The following is a 21,830-nucleotide window of genomic DNA, read 5'->3' as shown; positions in this document are numbered from 1 at the left end:
AGATCAATAATTCACACGTACACACACACACACACGCACACACACACACACACACACACACACACACACACACACACACACACACACACTCTGACAGGACTCGATAAATATTCTGCAGAACTCAGCGTCCCATCGGACGCTCTGCTGCAGTGAGTCGACCAATCAGTTCCATCTGTCACTGCAGGTGGACAATCACACCTGGACACACACACACACACACACACACACACACACACACACACACACACACACACACACACACACAACAGTGGACAGAGTCCTGATCCAAACACTAAGACGTGTAACTACAAACTGAGATAAATGTGTCAGCAGGTCTGTTAATGTCTGAGTTTTCTACTCATTTAACCTGATTGATCGCCACGGTAACGGATGCTGCACGGCTACATCGCCACGGTAACTGAAGATGGACAACTACATCACCATAGTAACCAATGCTACACAGCTTTGTTGTCACTGAAGTTGAAGATGGATAACTAAATCACCACGGTAACTGATGCTACACAGCTACATCACCATGGCAACAGATGCTGCATTACTACATCTCCATGGTAAAAGATGCTACCCGGTAAGATCACCATGGTAACGGATGCTGCATAGATGCATCTCCATGGTAACTGGTGCCTCACAGATTTATCACCATGGCAACTGAAGATGGACAACCACATCACCATGGTAACCAGTGCTACCCAGCTGTATTGCCACGGTAACTGACACTGCACAGTTAGATCACCATGGTAACAGATGCTGTACACCTCTTTAAAAAAAGAAAAAAAGATTCCAAATAAAATGAGTTAGTCAAGTCGTCTAGAACATGAATAATTAAAGATTTTTCAACTCATTTCAGTGAGTTGAAACAAAAATGCTGATCAGCAAAGATCAGATGAACAATCAGTGGAAGCAACTCTGAAGCAACTTGTTCTAGAAAACAGCTCACTTTTCTACTTTTTTCTCGTTTCCTCACTGAGGAATTCCATCAGTTTCCATCGTTCATCCTCCACATACGTCCAGATCTGCTCACAAGCTTCTGTTCTCTTCCTATAATCCTCCATAAAAACATCCGTCCGTCTCTAAAAGCCGACATCAGCGGCATGTTTTCACAGCAGTCTGTCTTCTTCACGTCCAGCTGCTAATGGAGTTTATCCACCACAAACAGCAAAAACACACCAATGAACCCAACATTTAGCTCAAAAAACATACCAACGAACCAACAGAAACACACCATCAGAAACACAGCAACAAACCAGCAGAAAGAAACAAACAAACCCAAAGTTTAGTTCATAAAATACAAACACAGCCAGCGTTTAGATGATTAAACAGAAACCAGCATTTAACTCATAAAACACCAACAAACCCAATGTTTAGCTCATAGAGTAGAAACTAATCCAACGTTTAGCTCATATAACACCAACTAACCAACATTTAGCTAACAGAATAGAAACAAACTCAACATTTACCTCAAAAACACCAAAAAATAACGCTTAGCTAATAGAATAGAAACAAACCTAACATTTAGCTCATAAAACATCAACAAAACCAACACTGAGCTGATAAAACACCAACAAACCCAACATTTAGCTCATAAAACATCAACAAACCCAACATTTAGCTCATAAAACATCAACAAACCCAACATTTAGCTCATAAAACACCAACAACCCAATGTTTAGCTCATAAAACATCAACAAACCCAACATTTAGCTCATAAAACATCAACAAACCCAACATTTAGCTCATAAAACACCAACAACCCAATGTTTAGCTCATAAAACATCAGCAAACCCAATGTTTAGCTCATAAAACACCAAACAAACTTATAAGTTTACAAAAGGAGAACAGAACCAGCATTTAGTTGATAGAAAGAACAGAACCAGCGTTTAGTTCATCAGTAACAGAAAGCATCAGACCTGCTGGATGAAGGTGTGGGCTCCATGAGGACTCAGCAGCAGGATGGCTCGTCTCAACGTGTCCCGGTAGCGGTTGAGCTCTCGGTCCTCATGGTGGTGAACAGGTTGGTGAAGACCTTACTGATGTTCCTGTCCACCCTCTGCAGAGCCACGTCCACGCCCTGCCGGGACGTCTGGTCCAGGAAGCCCTGCAGCCCCCGGATATCTGAGGAGGAGAACGGAGGAGAACGAGTCAGAATATAGAGAGGAAACTAGAAGATACTGGGAGGTTTGCACAGAAAGAACAACATTTATGGATTATTAGGGATGTTTGTAGAGAAATTAACACCATCTGATCCCAAAAACACACAAACTTATCTTATTCTTTCAGTAAACAGAGATGAAAAGCTCCTACAGTCTATGAGATCCAGATAAAAACAGCAGAATGTGTTAAAAATGTGAGTAAAAGCTGCATTTTTCTGCATCAAGCAGAAAAAAAGGGAAAAATCAACACAACAAACAAACAAAACAAGAAGATACTGGAAAGTTTGCACAGAAAAAACAACATTTATAGATTATTAGCGATGCTTGCAGAGAAATTAACACAATTTAATACCAAAATGCACTAAATTCAACTTATTCCTTCCATAAACAAAGATATAAACCAGCTGCAAACAGCAGAATGTGTTAAAACTGCTGAAAATGGGTCCATGTGCAGATTTTTATCAAGAATTTCCCTAAAATTCTTTATAAATATCTATAATTTATGCAACAAAGAGACCAAAAACTGACAGAAATGAATAAAAACAGATTAAATTTGGTCTTTCTTTGGTTGTATTTTGGCTTGGATGGACATTCTTTGGTCTCTTTTTAATTGTTGACACATTACTTTATAATTTGTCTGTTTTTTTAATTAAATTTTGTGTCTATTCATATTTTGTTTTCATTCATTTTTGTTCATATCTTGTTTGTTTTTATTATTTTTTTTCTGTTTTTGTTCATATTTTGACTCTTTTTTTTAATAAATATTTGTCTCTTTTGTTTCTTTTTGGTCAAATTTTGTCAGTTTTTATATTTTTTTTCTCTTTTTGTTCACATTTTGTTCATGTTTATCATTTTTTTGTCTCTTTCTGGTCATATTTTGTATTTTTATGGTTGTGTTTAGTCTCTTTGTTCATTTTTTGTCTCTTTTAATTATTTTTTAAATTCATTTTGTCTCTTTTTGTTCATATTTGGTTTGCTTTTATTAATTGTTGTCTGTTTTTATTCATATTTGGTCTATTTGTAATAATTTTTATGTTTTTTATTAATATTTTATAAGCTTTTAATTTATATTTTTATCTGTTTGTTTATATTTAATCTCTGTTTATTCATTTCTGTCTGTTTTTTAGTTTCTTTTTTCTCAAATTTTGCTGTTTTTTTTGTTCTAGTTGACCATTTGCGGTCTCTTATTGTATTTCTTGCCATTTTTCTTCATATTTTGTCCATTTTTTTCTCATATTTATTCTCTTTACTGTATTTTTTCCCTTAACTTGAACATCTGAAGTGTCTTTCTGGCTGATAATTATTATTTATTCACATTTAGAGCATCATCTGTCTCTCATTAATCAGCTGCAGCAGAAGAATCCTCTGTTTGTGGACAGTAACAATAATAATAATAATTAATAAAGTGCTGGATCAGGTTGGACCAGGATTCATCAGAAACAGAACAAATATTTGAAGGTTCTAACAATTTACTCTGAGCAGCAGAACAGATGTGTAAATATCACAACGTTCAAATGTCACACATGGATTCAGGTTCACATTCAGCTCAGCGTCTCTCAGAACATATGATCACTTGTAGAGGATTTTATTTCAGATTTAATTGATTTCTGTGAGAATTCATGTGAAGAAACGTGAAAATAATCTTCATTTAGCCTCTTTCTGGTCATTATTTGTTCACATTTTTTGTCTAGTTTTGGTCATATTTACTCTCTTTTGGGTCATGTTTTGCTTATTTTTGGCAACATTTAACATATTTGCTCATATTTGGTGTTTCTTTGGTTGTGTTTCATCTGTTTTTTTTATTATTTTTGTCTATTTTTGGTCATAAATTCTCTGTTTCAGGTCATATTTTGTCCCTTTTTTCATCCTATTTTGTCTAATTTCAGTCATTCTTGTCTTTATCTGGACATATTTAGTCCCATTATCTCTTTTTTGCTCTACTTTGTCTGTTTTTGGTGATAATTTCTCTGTTTTGGGTCTTATTTAGTCTCTTTATCATCATGTTTTCTCTATTTCTCATCAAATTTTGTTTGTTTTTTAATCAAGTCAAGCCTCTTTTGGTTGTATTTTGTCTGTATTTGGTCATATTTAGTCTCTTTTGGGCCATATTTTGCATATTTTGAGTTATATTTTATCTCTTTTCAGTCATATTTGGTGTGCTTTTGGTTCTGTTTGTCTCTTCTGGTATTTTTGTCTTTTATGGAGTCATATTTAGTTTCTTTTTCAGCAATTTTTGTCTCTTTTGTGTCTTTTTGGTGATAATTTGTTTCTTTTTAGCCATTTTTGGACTCTTGTTCATCAATTTTGGTCTGTTTTAGTTTAAGTTTTTTGCCTCTTTTTGATCATATTTGGTTTCTTTTTCCTCAGTTTTGGTGTCTTTTTGGTATTTCTGGTAATATTAATCTATTTTTCATTAATATTTAATCTATTTATGGTAATATATAGTCTACTTTGGTCATATATAGTCTATTTTTAGTCACATTTAGTCTATTTTGATCATATGTTGGTGATTTTTTTGACCATTTTTGGTGTTTTTTTTGCTCTTTGTTGCTCATGTTCAGTCTCTTTTTGATGATTTATTGTGTTAATTATTGTCCTCTCTGTCAAACCTGAAACAAATGGTTTATTTTTGGACAAACTAGACATGCAGGAAGTCATTTTAATCGCTTTACATTGATTTTGAGCTCAGATTTGTTTCATTTCCTGACTGAACCACACTTCACGCATGACTTCAGTTCGTTATCAGACCACAGATGATCACTGGTAGCTCTGTAGGTCTTTATTTTAATCTGTGTGTTCTGAGGACTTTCAGGGTTTTCTCCTGCAGACGGTGGTTTCTTCCAGGTTCAGTTTCCTGGTTTAGCAGATGAAACCGTCGTGATACCTGCAGGCAGCAGAATTGAAACCTCCAGACTTTTATTCAGGATGACGGCAGCAGCAGCCACACGTCACCTTCTATCAACTGTGAGCTTCTGAAGCTTCAGGAAGAGAGTGTGGAGCTGCAGGATTATTATTTACTGAGACTAGAAGATGTCGAGGAACATCTAGAATCCGTGAAAGAGATTCTGGGGAAGGAGAAGAGGAAGGCCGGTCCAGTGGAAACACATTAAACACCGTCAGAAAGACGAACATCTGAAGGTTTAAAGAGTCCAGCTGATCAGTGACTTCATTCTGGTGACCGTTTGGTTGTTTTGGTCTCTTTTTGGTCATATTTTGGTCCTTTATTGTCTTATTTGGTTATGTTTTACCTGGTTTTTGGTTAGATTTGATCTCTTACAGGCATTTTTTGGTAATTTTTTGGTCATAGTTTGTATAATTTTGCTATTATGTTGTGTTTTTTGGTCAAATTTGTCATTTTTTCATCATATGTTTTCTCATTATGCTCATATTTAGTCTGTTTCTGGTCATTTTTGTTACTTTTAGGTCATATTTAGTGTCTTTATCCTCATATTTAGTCTCATTTTGTTTAGATTTGTTAACGTTTTGGTCATATTTACTCTCTGTTTTGCCATATTTAGCCCCTTTTGGTCATATTTAGTATAATTTTGATAACTTGTGCTTTTTGGTCAATGCTGGTCTCTTTTCAGTCATATTTAGTTAGTTTTTGGTCATATTTTGTGACTTTTTTGTTGTGGGTTTTTCTCATTGTGGTCATACTTAAGAGGTTTTTGGTAATATTTAGTCTCTTATCATCCTATTTAATATCGTTATTGTCATATTTGGTCTCTTTTTGCCATATTTATCCCTTTTGGTCATATTTAGAATACTTCAGGTAATATGTTGTGTTTTTTGGTCAATGCTGCTCTCTTTTTCAGTCATATTTAGTCTCTTTTTGGTCATATTTGTCATTTTTTTCATCATATTTTTTCTGAGATATTTATTTTGATGCCAACGGATCATTTCTTTTCTGAATTCTTGGGTGACAAAAGCACAATAACGAGCCCACAGGGAGAATTTAACTTCAGATGAACCTGTCCATTGTGATGATTCTAAGTATTTTGGTGGCGACTATCTGGGGGTTTTTTTTTCTGTTTTTCCGGCTTCCGGCTCAGATGATTGCTGTAATTTTGGTCATTTTAAGAACAGAGCAACACGTCTGTCAAAGCAGCTGCCGGTTTCCTGGTTCCAGGGTTAAACGGTTTCTCTTTCAGGTGTCTTTTCTGGTTTCTTTTCCCCTCATGAAGCTAAAAACTAAATTCTGCAGGAGTCCAGAGAGCAGTAATTTCAGCTGCTTGTGAGGAGAAAATCGAGGCCGTTTGACAATTTACAGAAAATGTTATAAACTAGCGAGTTTGTGAACCGCTGAGAGTCACTTCCAGCTCAAATTATTCCTCAGAAACAGACGCAAACTTCACTTTTCTGTTCAATCACAGCAGATTTATTTGAGATTAGGATTAATTACAGATCCGTCAGTTCACAAGACAAAGGTTAATTAGAAACAGGTCGAAAAGAAACAATAAATTACAAAAAGAGACTAAATATGAACAAATCATGATTAAATGTAAAGAAAATAGACTAAGTATGTCAAAAACAGGCTAAATATGATCAAAGAATGAAATACGATAACAAAGAGACTAAATATGGTCAGACAGAGACAAAATCTGACCAGAAGAGACTAAATATGATGAAAAGGAGACTAAAATGACAGAAAAGAGACTAAATGTAACAAAAAATAGACTGAATACGACTGAAAACAGACTTAATATGACTAAAAATACTCAGTATGACTAAAAATAGACTAAATATGACTAAAAATAGACTCAGTATGACTAGAAATACTGTCTGATAGAACATCTACTGTCTGACAGAACATCTGCGTCTGACAGAACATCTACGGTCTGACAGAACATCTACGGTCTGACAGAACATCTACTGTCTGACAGAACATCTACGGTTCTGACAGAACATCTTACTGTCTGACAGAACATCTACGGTCTGACAGAACATCTACTGTCTGATAGAACATCTACTGTCTGACAGAACATCTACGGCTGATAGAACATCTACGCGTCTGACAGAAACATCTACTGTCTGACAGAACATCTACGGTCTGACAGAACATCTACTGTCTGACAGAACATCTACGGTCTGACAGAACATCTACGGTCTGACAGAACATCTACTGTCTGACAGAACATCTACTGTCTGACAGAACATCTACGGTCTGACAGAACATCTACGGTCTGACAGAACATCTACTGTCTGACAGAACATCTACGGTCTGACAGAACATCTACGGTCTGACAGAACATCTACTGTCTGACAGAACATCTACTGTCTGATAGAACATCTACGGTCTGACAGAACATCTACTGTCTGATAGAACATCTACTGTCTGACAGAACATCTACTGTCTGACAGAACATCTACGGTCTGACAGAACATCTACTGTCTGACAGAACATCTACTGTCTGATAGAACATCTACGGTCTGACAGAACATCTACTGTCTGACAGAACATCTACTGTCTGACAGAACATCTACGGTCTGAGAACATCTACGGTCTGACAGAACATCTACTGTCTGACAGAACATCTACGGTCTGACAGAACATCTACTGTCTGACAGAACATCTACTGTCTGACAGAACATCTACTGTCTGACAGAACATCTACTGTCTGACAGAACATCTACTGTCTGACAGAACATCTACGGTCTGATAGAACATCTACTGTCTGACAGAACATCTACTGTCTGACAGAACATCTACGGTCTGACAGAACATCTACGGTCTGATAGAACATCTACTGTCTGACAGAACATCTACTGTCTGACAGAACATCTACGGTCTGACAGAACATCTACTGTCTGACAGAACATCTACGGTCTGACAGAACATCTACTGTCTGACAGAACATCTACTGTCTGACAGAACATCTACTGTCTGATAGAACATCTACTGTCTGACAGAACATCTACTGTCTGACAGAACATCTACTGTCTGATAGAACATCTACTGTCTGACAGAACATCTACGGTCTGACAGAACATCTACGTCTGACAGAACATCTACTGTCTGACAGAACATCTACGGTCTGACAGAACATCTACGGTCTGACAGAACATCTACTGTCTGACAGAACATCTACTGTCTGATAGAACATCTACTGTCTGACAGAACATCTACTGTCTGACAGAACATCTACGTCTGATAGAACATCTACTGTCTGACAGAACATCTACGGTCTGACAGAACATCTACTGTCTGACAGAACATCTACTGTCTGACAGAACATCTACGGTCTGATAGAACATCTACTGTCTGACAGAACATCTAGTCTGACAGAACATCTACTGTCTGATAGAACATCTACTGTCTGACAGAACATCTACGGTCTGATAGAACATCTACTGTCTGACAGAACATCTACTGTCTGACAGAACATCTACGGTCTGACAGAACATCTACTGTCTGACAGAACATCTACGGTCTGACAGAACATCTACTGTCTGACAGAACATCTACTGTCTGATAGAACATCTACTGTCTGATAGAACATCTACTGTCTGACAGAACATCTACTGTCTGATAGAACATCTACTGTCTGACAGAACATCTACTGTCTGATAGAACATCTACGGTCTGATAGAACATCTACTGTCTGACAGAACATCTACTGTCTGATGAACATCTACTGTCTGATAGAACATCTACGGTCTGATAGAACATCTACTGTCTGACAGAACATCTACTGTCTGATAGAACATCTACTGTCTGACAGAACATCTACTGTCTGATAGAACATCTACGTCTGACAGAACATCTACTGTCTGACAGAACATCTACTGTCTGATAGAACATCTACTGTCTGACAGAACATCTACTGTCTGACAGAACATCTACGGTCTGATAGAACATCTACTGTCTGATAGAACATCTACGGTCTGATAGAACATCTACTGTCTGACAGAACATCTACTGTCTGATAGAACATCTACTGTCTGACAGAACATCTACTGTCTGACAGAACATCTACTGTCTGATAGAACATCTACGGTCTGATAGAACATCTACGGTCTGATAGAACATCTACTGTCTGACAGAACATCTACTGTCTGATAGAACATCTACGGTCTGACAGAACATCTACTGTCTGATAGAACATCTACTGTCTGATAGAACATCTACGGTCTGATAGAACATCTACGGTCTGATGTGGTGGAGACGGCCCAAATATTCGGATCCATTCGTCTGGTCTCCCGGGTCCAAATTTTACCTTCGTTTTGTCTTCAGTGAAACTGAAGAATTCCCAAACAGCGGAGGTCTTCAGCATCTTGTCTTGTGTTTATGCAACGAAGTGAAGCGTGACGTCAGAGTCTACAGCCACCCGGCCATTCGGGGGGTGTTTACAAACAGGAATGGAGGAGCTGAGATGAGCCGAACACGACGGATGAGCCGAAGTGGACCGAAGGCGAAGGGAAGAGACGAGCTCTGAATATTTTCAACTGGGGGGAGGAAGGGTGATCACACAGACAAATGTGTATATGTTTATGTGATCACACAACGGGATGAGCTGACATGAGCCGATGTGGGCCGAAGGCAGAGGGAAGACAGTAACGCTGAGTTTTCGTTCCGCCCGGTAACGTCCGACCAGGGGAGGGGGGGATATTCGTATACCAAAATTAATATCCGGATATGCCGTAGCAAACGAATATTTGGGATATTCGGGTCCAGACCTAAATAAAAGTAGATCATTTTTAAAAAACGGTGGAAATAACATAATATATCCTGTAAAATATTGATATTGTTCGATGTTTTAGTTACAGCAAAACTGTGTTGTCTAAATTAATAGTATTTTTTTCTCTAATTTTACTGGATAATTTAAGAAAACTAAGAACATTTTTACAGTTTTCAAAAAATTATCCCTAATTTTTTCAATCCAATGCATCATATACCTTTTCATTATTATTTGACAATAATGGAAATATCGTTTTACTGAATTAAATACAGTCTAAATGTTATTTTTTTTGGTTTATTACAGCAAAACAATGAATTACCATTTATGTAAACACAGAATTTTGATAGAAACTCTGGTGGGAAACATTTCAGAGTCTAATATTTTATAATAAACATTCTAAGTCTCTATAAAACTGAATTGTCCCGTTTCCTACCCAGTAACGGGACGTTTCTGTCGACTCTGTGGTGATTTTTGTTCTTCTGTGAGTTCATTAAAGCTATGATTTATTCTGAAGGTTTCCTCTCTGTGGCTGATGTTTCATTTAAACGCCATAAGACGTAAATTTGGGTGGAAATGAATCCAAATCAGAGGCTGAGAGTCTCTTCACGGCTCCAGTCAGAGACAAGTGGACTAAGAGCATCAGGAACGTGTTGATTCTGCTTCAGTGTTTCCTCCAACATCTAAATTAAATCTAACCAACACTATTCATGCAGAACGCTGCTCAGGCGACATTCAATCTTCTGACAGAAAAAACTCAGAAATAAGCATCATGGAGCTGAAAGCAGGAAGAGAATCCGTCTTCAGACGCTCACCGAGGAGCTTCTACTGTAAAATAAACCCACAGTTTGAGTGAATTATAGAAGGTTTAGAGGCTCTGAATCTGCAGCTTTCCACCATTCTACAAATAAATTAAACATAAAAACATTCAAACTGTGGACGGTCCAACCTAAAGAAGACCGGTTTGATTTAAACTTATTTATTCAGCTCCAAACTGAACGACATCGTGTCAAACAAACTAACAAGATGTCTTCAAACAATAAAAAAGAACTCCAAATCTAAGAAAAACACCTAAAATTTGTCCAAATGACTGAAATAAAATGCCCAGAAAGACACCAAGTGACTAAAATGACTTAAAATTTGTCCAAAATGAGTCAAAATAAAGTTGTTAGACCTTTAAATGTACAAAAAATCTTGGACAAACACACCGAAAGCACCGATATAACACACTCAAAGATGTAAGGGTCCAAAGTAACTCTCCAGCTCTGACAAAATGAGTACATTTATTTAAATTACTTTAAAAATGGAACAAAATCATAGAAAATTTGACCAAAATGACCTAAAATTTGTCCAGAATGACTCAAAGACTTGACAAAAATGACCTAAAATTATCAAAAATGTCCAAAATGACTTCAGATTTGTCAAAAAAAAAGACAAAAACCAGCCAAAATGAGAGCGAATAACCCAAAAAAATCTGATTATGGATCCTTTAAGCTTGATGAAAACAGATATTTATGTAAAAATAAATGTTTGTGAGAGGAGAGACGTGTTTTAAATGGACTTTCTGTGAATCTACAGGAGAAAACAGAAGCTGTGATTACTATTATTTCTGCTCTTCTCTGTGACGTCGTCGGTTTTCTAAAATCTAAAATAAGAACATCAGCTTGTTCAGATTCTCTTCACCTTCACAAACCAACGTGTTCGACTAAATCCAGTAAATCTGATTAATCCACGGCGGCTTTGAGGGAAACACAAAGCGGGTTTTCTGTGATTTAACCACAACGTTTTATTTCATCTGCAGCAGGAAGCTCTGATCAGACGTCCGCTGTCCTTTTCAGACACGCTGGACGTCATTTATTCTTTATTTACTGAAAAGTTTACCCACCAAAGCTGCTGATTTCACTGCAAGAAAACCCAAAATATGGAGATTTTTCAGGGCTTATTTAAGATTTGACCTGATGGAAACAGTAATGAAGCTGTAGATCTTTAAAATGTACAAAAAAAACAACAAAAAGTGAATATAGTTGACCAAATGACGTAAAATCTGTTCAAAATGACAAAAAAAACAATGGCCACGATGACAAAAATGCCCAAAGTGACTTCAAATGTGTCCAAAATTAGTTAAAAATGATTAAAATGACATAAAATGTGTCCAAAATGTCCCAACTGACCAATAAAATGCCCAAAATGACTTTTAAAATGTCCTAAATTTATGGAAATAGGTTCAGAATGACAATAAATGTCCAAATGACTTCAAATGTGTCCAAAACTACTCAAAAATGACCAAAATTGTTTCAAATGTGTCCTTATTTTTTCAAAATACATCAGATGTGTGTTAAATTAATTTAAAAAATGTCCACAATGACAAAAAAATTGCACAAAATGACTGAAAAATTGTAACAAACGACCAACAAACTATCAAAAGGACTTTAAAGATTCTAAAATGACTCAAAACATGACCAGAAAATACTTCAAATGTGTCCAGAATGACAATAAATGCACAAAAATGACTTGGAAAAATGTAAATAGTTACTGAAAAAATGATCACGATGACAAAAAATGTGTCCTAAATTTATCAAGAAATATCCAGAATGACACAAAATGACCAACATGACTCAAGAAATGTCCAAAACGACCATCGAAATGCCCAAAAGGACTTTAAAAAGTTCCAAAATGACACAAAAAATGACCAAAATGACGTAAAATATGCCCAGAATTATTCAAAATAAAGGGAGAATAACAACAAATGCCCCAAATGACTTCAAATGTGGCAAAAATTACTCAAGAAAACAATTAAGATTACCAACAAAATGCCCCAAATTACTCAAAATGTGTGTTAAATTAGTAAAAGAATTGCCCAGAATGACAAAAAATGACCAAAATACCAAAAGCAAAAACGTTTGGAATGACAATAAATGCCCAAAGCTACTTTAACTGAGTCCACACTTAATCAAAAATGTGCAGAATGATAACAAACGAACAAAATAACTTCAACCACGTCCAAAGTTTCTGAAAAAATTAACAAAATGACTTAAAATGTTGTAAACTGATCCAAATATGTACAGAATGACAGAAATGAGCAAAATTAGTCTAGATTGTCTCAAACTACTAACAAAATGTCTAAAACTGATCAACAAATGATTACAATTACTCAAGAATTTATCAAAATCACTTCAAATGTGGAAAAAAAAATGACAGAAATGATTGAAAGCGTGTCCTAAATGTATCTTTAAAAATGTGACAGAAAAATCTGTCAAAAATGCTGAAAAAGACCAAAATGACATGATAATCCAGATGACTTCAAATGTTGAAAAATTACTGAAAAATGATCAAAAACTACGTAGAACGTGTCCAAACTGAAGGAGGAAGCAGCACAAGCTGACAGTAATGGACTCGTTAGACTGGACTGTTTAATGGATAAACTGGACTCTGTGGACAGGGAAGCAGCCAACACAAGCAGGGCATCCCATAATAACAGAGCAGCATCGATCCAGCAGTTTACAGTGAGGAGCAGCAGGCTGAATACAGATGTGAAGATTAGAAACCAAACAGCCTCGGCTCGTGTTTTATCAGGTAAAGCTGCTCAAAAAAGGAAAAAAAAACCTCAGTTAAAGGAAAATAATAGAGTTTTAACGTTTGTTTTTAAACATATGTGCATTGAAAAACTGTGAAAACAAGATTTGTGAGAAAATAACCTTTAATTAAACAACAAAGACTTTGTTGACCTGCAATTCCACTAATTACAGAGAAAACAAACCCAACAGAAGGCAGTTTAGCAAAATCTCACCATAATGACCAAAATCACCACAGAAGAAGTGTGAATCACAGAAGAAACACACAAACCATCACAAAAATATGCAAAATTGCACAAAACACTGTAAAACCACCATGAAAACTCACAAATCACTACAAATATGCAGAAAGTCACCAGAAAAAAAGTGTTAAATCAGAAAAACAGACAATCAACAATATTATGATTTAAAGACCAAATCACCACAAAAAGATGCTATTTCACCAGAAAAACGTGAAATCATGACTAACAACGATAGATGATTGTCAGAAAATCACCAATATAACCACAAAAAGACCAAAATGACAGAAGAATCACACAAACCAACACAAAATATATACCACTGTCACAAACAATGTAAAACCACCATGAAAATACACAAAATCACTACAAATATGCAGAAAGTCACCAGAAAAAAAGTGTTAAATCACAGAAAAAACAGACAATCAACATATTATGATTTAAAGACCAAAATCACCACAAAAAGATGCTATTTCACCAGAAAAAATGTGAAATCATGACTAACAACGATAGATGATTGTCAGAAAATCACCAATATAACCAACAAAAGACCAAAATGACAGAAGAATCACACAAAACCAACACAAAAATATTACCACTGTCACAAAACAATGTAAAACCACCATGAAAATACACAAAATCCCCACGTACATGTACTAAATTACCAGACAAATGTGTAAAAATCACCAATAAAAAACACAAACGCTACCACAAAAAGATCAAAACTATATCAAAGCAGCACAAAATACAAAAACCACCATGGACATATCCAAAATCACCAAAAAAAGATACCAAATCACCAGAAAAAATGTGCAAAATCACAAAATCACACAAAAATTAGCAAAATTATGACTAAAAGACAAAAACCGCCAGAGAAAGATGCTAAATTAACAGAAAAATGAGTGAAATCAGGACAAAAAATACCAAAATCGCAACAGAAGACGTGAAAATCACATAAAATCAAACAAAAATATGTCAAATTGTTGCAAAACAACACAAAACCACCATGAAAAATGTACGAAATTATGCAAAAAATACACTAAACTACAAGTAAAACATGCAGAATCATCAATAATAAACAAAACTACCACTAACAGTCTAAATAAAAGGAGCAGTCAGTGAAAACCACAGCAGAGACGAGTTGATAGCAAACATATTGTGAAGCTAACGTCTTTCGGCTCGTTGTTCTGCTGCAGCGTCACCGATTGTTGGTGAAACTCTGAGTCGGTCTGCAGATTAAAGCGGCAGACGGAAACAAACCGCCTCCTTCAGAGCAGAACAATCGGCGGCTGCAGAGACGGAAATGTGATCTGAGGAAAACGGAGAAGGAAAAGATGTACGGGAGAAAAGAAGCAGAGCAGCTCAGCCAGGAGATGAAATGAAGCTAAACCTCGATTATCTCAGCAGACAACTGGTTATTAGAATAGAAGAGGAGCTGCACTGAAGGAAGAAAAGAAGTGAAAGAACCTGGAACCACTGCTGACTGAAATAAAACATGTTAAAGAAATGAATACTGGAGCTTTAAAGACTGCAAAAACTATGAAACAATCAAAAATATCTGTGAAAATACTTATATTTTCTGCTGATTTAAATACAGTTAAATAAAGCATCATGATGTTGAAGCGTGGTGGTGGCAACATCATGAGTTAAAACACGGTGGAGGCAACATCATGGGTTAAAACACGGTGGAGGCAACATCATGAGTTTAAAAACACGGTGGAGGCAACATCAAGAGTTAAAACACGGTGGAGGCAACATCATGGGTTAAAACACGGTGGAGGCAACATCATGGGTTAAAACACGGTGGAGGCAACATCATGAGTTAAAACACGGTGGAGGCAACATCATGAGTTAAAACACGGTGGAGGCAACATCATGGGGTTAAAAACACGGTGGAGGCAACATCATGAGTTAAAAACACGGTGGAGGGAGTATCATGGGTTAAAACACGGTGGAGGCAACATCATGAGTTTAAAAACACGGTGGGAGGCAACATCATGGGTTAAACACGGTGGAGGCAACATCATGGGTTAAAACACGGTGGAGGCAACATCATGAGTTAAAACACGGTGGAGGCAACATCATGGGTTAAAGCACGGTGGAGGCAACATCATGGGTTAAAACACGGTGGAGGCAACATCATGAGTTAAACACGGTGGAGGCAACATCATGAGTTAAAACACGGTGGAGGCAACATCATGGGTTAAAGCACGGTGGAGGCAACATCATGGGTTAAAACACGGTGGAGGCAACATCATGGGTTAAAACACGGTGGAGGCAACATCATGAGTTAAAACACGGTGGAGGCAACATCATGGGTTAAAACACGGTGGAGGCAACGTCATGGGTTAAAACACGGTGGAGGCAACATCATGAGTTAAAACACGGTGGAGGGAGTATCATGGGTTAAAGCACGGTGGAGGCAACATCATGGGTTAAAGCATGGTGGTGGGAGTATCATGATGTGAAGCATGGTGGAGGCAGCATCATCACCAAAAACTGACAAAAATCGCTAAAATGAGAAACAAACAATCAAACCAAGGCAAAAAACAACAAAAACTGCAAAAAAATGACCAAAAATAGCTAGAATGAGACATAAACAACCAAAAGAAGACAAAAAACAACAAAAAATGACCAAAGACTGCTAAAATAAGACACAAATGACCAACATAAGACAAGAAACCCCAACAAGAAACAGACAAAATGAACAAAATGAGACAAAAATGGCCAAAACTAGACAAACCAGCAACCACAAATTTGACAAAATATGACCAAAAACAGTCACTGTGATACACAAACAACCAACACTAGACAAAAAAAGCAACACAAATGTAAAAACAAAACAAAAACACCAAAAATTTCGCAAATAAAATCAAAAACTGACAAAAAACACCCAAAATGAGAATAAAAAAGAAACACCACAAAAAAACTAAACTTAAACAGACAAAATGAACAAAATTGAGACAAAAAAAATCTCAAACAGGAAAAAAAACCACAATCAAATACTGGACAAATATGACCAAAAACAGCCACAATGACCAAAAAAAAAACAACAACAATGGGCAAAACTAGACCAAAAATATATGAAAAATTGGGCAAAATATGACGAGAAATGAGACACAAATGACCAAAACAAGAAAATGTTTTCAAAAATAGAGAAAAAAATAACCAAAAAACACAAAAATGACCTCTTACTGACAAAATATGACTCATGTGGACAGCAAAACTGTCAATTCCATGTTTTTGCAAAACAAGTAATGAATGAAATTCAATTTTGATTTAGTTCAAGCATGGTGGTGGCAGCATCGTGAGTTAAAGCATGGAGGTGGCAGCATCATGAGTTAAAGCATGGTGGTGGCAGCATCATGAGTTAAAGCATGGAGGTGGCAGCATCGTGAGTTAAAGCATGGTGGTGGCAGCATCATGAGTTAAAGCATGGAGGTGGCAGCATCGTGAGTTAAAGCATGGAGGTGGCAGCATCGTGAGTTAAAGCATGGTGGTGGCAGCATCATGAGTTAAAGCATGGTGGTGGCAGCATCATGAGTTAAAGCATGGAGGTGGCAGCATCGTGAGTTAAAGCATGGTGGTGGCAGCATCATGAGTTAAAGCATGGAGGTGGCAGCATCGTGAGTTAAAGCATGGAGGTGGCAGCATCGTGAGTTAAAGCATGGTGGTGGCAGCATCATGAGTTAAAGCATGGAGGTGGCAGCATCGTGAGTTAAAGCATGGTGGTGGCAGCATCATGAGTTAAAGCATGGTGGTGGCAGCATCGTGAGTTAAAGCATGGAGGTGGCAGCATCATGAGTTAAAGCATGGTGGTGGCAGCATCGTGAGTTAAAGCATGGAGGTGGCAGCATCGTGAGTTAAAGCATGGTGGTGGCAGCATCGTGAGTTAAAGCATGGAGGTGGCAGCATCATGAGTTAAAGCATGGAGGTGGCAGCATCGTGAGTTAAAGCATGGAGGTGGCAGCATCATGAGTTAAAGCATGGTGGTGGCAGCATCGTGAGTTAAAGCATGGAGGTGGCAGCATCATGAGTTAAAGCATGGTGGTGGCAGCATCATGAGTTAAAGCATGGAGGTGGCAGCATCATGAGTTAAAGCATGGTGGTGGCAGCATCATCCTCAATAAAAGCAGAAAACACTACAGGGTAATTTTATATAAGTTGCTATAATACTATCGCTACATTTCCAGACTATGATCCTTGTTTCTCATAAATGTTTAAAGTTTTCTTCTTTCTCGCTGATGGTCTTCTCCATTTACAGTTCTGGCAGACTCTCTCGGCTGCACGTTTGCATGAAGCCGCTGTCGAGATAAATAAAGTTTGACAGGCAGATTTGAATGGCAGCTTATTAGCGGCGGCTCTGAATCACGGAGGACGGCGCTTCGGGGCTGGAGGGGTGAAGAGCAGCTCTCTGTAATGAAGATGATGATGTTCTGGTAATATCTCATTTCTCTGCTCGGCCTTCGTCTCTGCCCACGGTGGCCGGCTGCATCCCTAATTGGCCGCCGGACTCGCGTTTAAAGAGGCGATCGATTAAACAAAAACAAAAACAAAGCAAGGCGGACGCTTTTTAAAAATCTCGCCGCGGTTCCAAACATTCTTATCTTTAAAAGGCAAACCCGGGGCTTTTTATCGATCTGTTTGCTGCCTGCCAAACGAACAGACCCAAATGAGATGGGAGGGGATTAAAAAGACAAGCCTCACTGCCAAAAACAACCGAGATGTGGTCGGTGGACGCTGCTGCTCCGAGGTTTAATACTGCAGGAAATAAAGCTGCAGAAAGGCTGAGGAATGAGACACAAAGAAATAAACAGCAGAAGGACCAGACAAATTACTGGAAAATAAACAACTTGTAGCACAACATGTAGCATGTATTATAATCATGATGTGAAGCATGGTGGTGGCAGCATGATATGAAGCACGGTGGAGGCAGCATCATGACGTGAAGCATGGTGGTGGCAGCATGATATGAAGCATGGTGGTGGCAGCATCATGATGTGAAGCACGGTGGTGGCAGCATGATATGAAGCATGGTGGTGGCAGCATGATATGAAGCATGGTGGTGGCAGCATGATATGAAGCATGGTGGTGGCAGCATCATGACGTGAAGCATGGTGGTGGCAGCATCATGATGTGAAGCACGGTGGTGGCAGCATCATGATGTGAAGCACGGTGGTGGCAGCATCATGATGTGAAGCACGGTGGTGGCAGCATGATGACTCAGCACTAAAAAATGTTAAAATCATCACAAAAACTGAAAAATCACCACAAAAAAAACTAAATCGCCTTAAAAAAGACTGAAATCCTGACAAAATTCCTCAAAATCATGAAAAAAAGATGTAAAACCAACATTACAATTACAACTAAGATGCAAAATTAACATAAAAAGCATTAAAAAATCACCACAAAGATTTACCTCAAAAAGACCCGAAAATTACCACAAAAGAACTAAAATCACCACAAAGACTCAACATTACCATAACTGACGCAAAATCAATACAGAAAGATCCCCAAGACGTTGAAATATCACATTAAAAAGATGTGAAATCACCATGAAGAAATCCAAACTCACCACAAAAAGACCAAAGTTACCACAGAAATACAGGAAATCACCAGAAAAAGCCCTGCTGGCCGACTGCCCCAACCAAAGTTACCAAACAAAGACCAAAAGTATCACAAAAAATGACAAATTTCACACATTACCATAAGAAGCCAATATATCATCTCAAAAAGATGTGAAACTACCATTAAGAAACAGAACAAGACCATTTAGAATCTCAAAATTACCACACAAAGACAAAAGTTACCACAAAGACTCAACATTCCACCAAGTAATGGAAAATCACCACTCCGCACCACACCGCTCTCTGTTGTTTTATTCTTTTATTTTGTGAAGCACTTTGTGTTGCATTTTAAATTAATGAAAGGTGCTATATAAATAAAGTTTGATTTGATTTGATAAAATGTAAAAAAAAAAACAGTTAAAGATGCCAAATGATCAGTTGATTTGGTTCCATTTCCAGAAATTACATCAAAACAGAAAGCTGCTCTGCTACCACTTTGTTTATTCAACAATAAAGATTTAATATTGGCTTTTATATTGATTTATGATTAGTTCAGGCTCATAAGAACATTTAGTCCATCTAAAGATAACCTGGACATGTTTTCCTCCCCAGCGACTGATCGATGGGCTAAAGAGTTGCTACGATTTCAGTCCATTAAGACTCTCTGGTAGAAAACAGCTCCAACGCTGGAACATCAAGGACGACAGTGGTGGAAACACAAGCAGGAATCCAGACGATAAAAGATGGCAGAAGACCAGAAATATGAAGGTGGTGGAAATATAAACATCAAGGACGGAGGTGGTGGAAACACAAGCAGGAATCCAGACGATAAAAGACGGTAGACGTACAGAAATATGAAGGCAGCGAAAATCTGAACATCAAGGACAGAGGTGGTGGAAATACAAATGAGGAGGACACACAGGTGGGAACAGCTGCCGTGAAGAAAAAACATCAACGATGAAGGTGGAGAAAACATACAGGAGAAGAGGAAACACAGCGAGAGGCCTTGAACACGCTGCAGAGCTCCGCCCGGCTCAACGACGCCCATGAATAAAACATTCACTCCCAAAGACTGGAGACAGGAACACATGTAGGAGGCAGCTGCAGTGGAAACGTTGAATCACAATGGAAAGTTACCAAGAAAAGACTTGAATTAACACAAAAATCATCACAAAGACACAACTTTACCATTAAAAATGGAAAATTACCTAAAAAAGATGTGAAATCATCTCTAAGAAATGTAAAACCGAAACAGAAATCACCACAAAAAGACCCAAATTATCACAAAAAGACTTAAACCACAACAAAGATGCAACATTACCATTAATAAATGAAATATCATCCCCAAAAACATGTGAAATCCTCATTAAGAAATGTAAAATCATCACAAAAAGACCAAAATTACCAAAAAAATGACTAGAATTAGCAGCGACTCAACATGACTATAAAAAGACGCAACACCATCTCAAAAAGATGTGAAATCACCACAAAGAAACTTAAAATCAACACAAACATTTACCTCAAAAAGACCCAAGTTACAACAGAAGGATGAAAATCACCTCAAAGACTCAATAGATGCAAAATCAATACTAAAGATCCCCAAAAAGTTGTAATATCACCTCAAAAAGACATGAAATCGCCATTAGGAAATGCTAAATCACCAAAAAAAAGACCCACAGTACCACAAATTTACTAAAATCCCCGCAAAAAAGATGTTTAATCTCTACAAAAAGACCAAAGTTACCACAAAAAGCTCCAATATCACCTCAGAAAGACGTGAAAACACCACTAAGAAACAGAAAAAGACCATTCAGAATCTCAAAAGAGTAGTAAAAAAAATTACCACAGAAGGACATTAAGTTACCAGGAAGAAGCCTGAAACCAACACAAAATCACCATAGTCATCAGAGAGGGACTAAAATCACCACAAAGATGCAGAATTACCTCAAAAAGACACAAAACATGTAAAATGACCACAAAAACACCAAAATGACCACAAAAAGACACTGGATGTACAAAAGATAACGTAAAATCACCACAAAAAGTCATAAAATCAGCAGCAAACAGCCCAACTGAGCGATTCCCATGAGTAAAACATCATCTGTACATCTAACATTACCATTGTTTAGCTCTGTTTGTGTTTTTTAAAAGATGTAACATTGGCCCAAAACACACAAAAACATCAGAAAATATTGTAAAATCACCAGAAAAAGACACTAAATCACCGCAAAGACAAAAAATTACTATAAATAGTTGCAAAATAACTTCAGAAAGGCCAAAATCACCCCAAAAAATCCATAAAAACACCACAAAAAGACCAAAATCACCATAAAAAGACACTAAAACACCAGAAAATAATGTAAAATCATCACAAAAAGACCACAAAAGATGCCAAATCTCCACAAAAAACACTAAATCATCAGAAAAAAAGCATGAAATGAACACTTAACATCGCAAAATTTCCACAAAACGATGCAAAATTTCCTCAAAAAGGCACTAAAACACCAAAAATAACATAAAATCACCACAGAAACACTGAAATGCCCAGAAAAAGTCACTAAATCCCCTCAAAATGCAAAACAAACATAAATAGGTGCAAAATCACTTC

At 37.2% G+C, this 21,830-nt stretch overlaps 1 protein-coding gene across 1 annotated transcript in view; it reads right to left on the bottom strand.

Moving 5' to 3' along the window:
* grid1b (glutamate receptor, ionotropic, delta 1b) overlaps positions 1 to 21,830 on the bottom strand; it is a 739,432-nt gene that overhangs the window by 243,130 nt on the left and 474,472 nt on the right. The window contains 2 exon segments of the mRNA XM_051939963.1: positions 1,926 to 2,008; positions 2,011 to 2,130. Of these exon segments, the coding sequence (XP_051795923.1) occupies positions 1,926 to 2,008; positions 2,011 to 2,130 (203 nt within the window).

Source organism: Acanthochromis polyacanthus, chromosome 19, assembly GCF_021347895.1.
Source record: "Acanthochromis polyacanthus isolate Apoly-LR-REF ecotype Palm Island chromosome 19, KAUST_Apoly_ChrSc, whole genome shotgun sequence".
NCBI classification, from domain to species: domain Eukaryota; kingdom Metazoa; phylum Chordata; class Actinopteri; family Pomacentridae; genus Acanthochromis; species Acanthochromis polyacanthus.
Note: the sequence above shows the minus strand (reverse complement) of the source record. Positions and strands in the feature narration are given on the sequence as shown.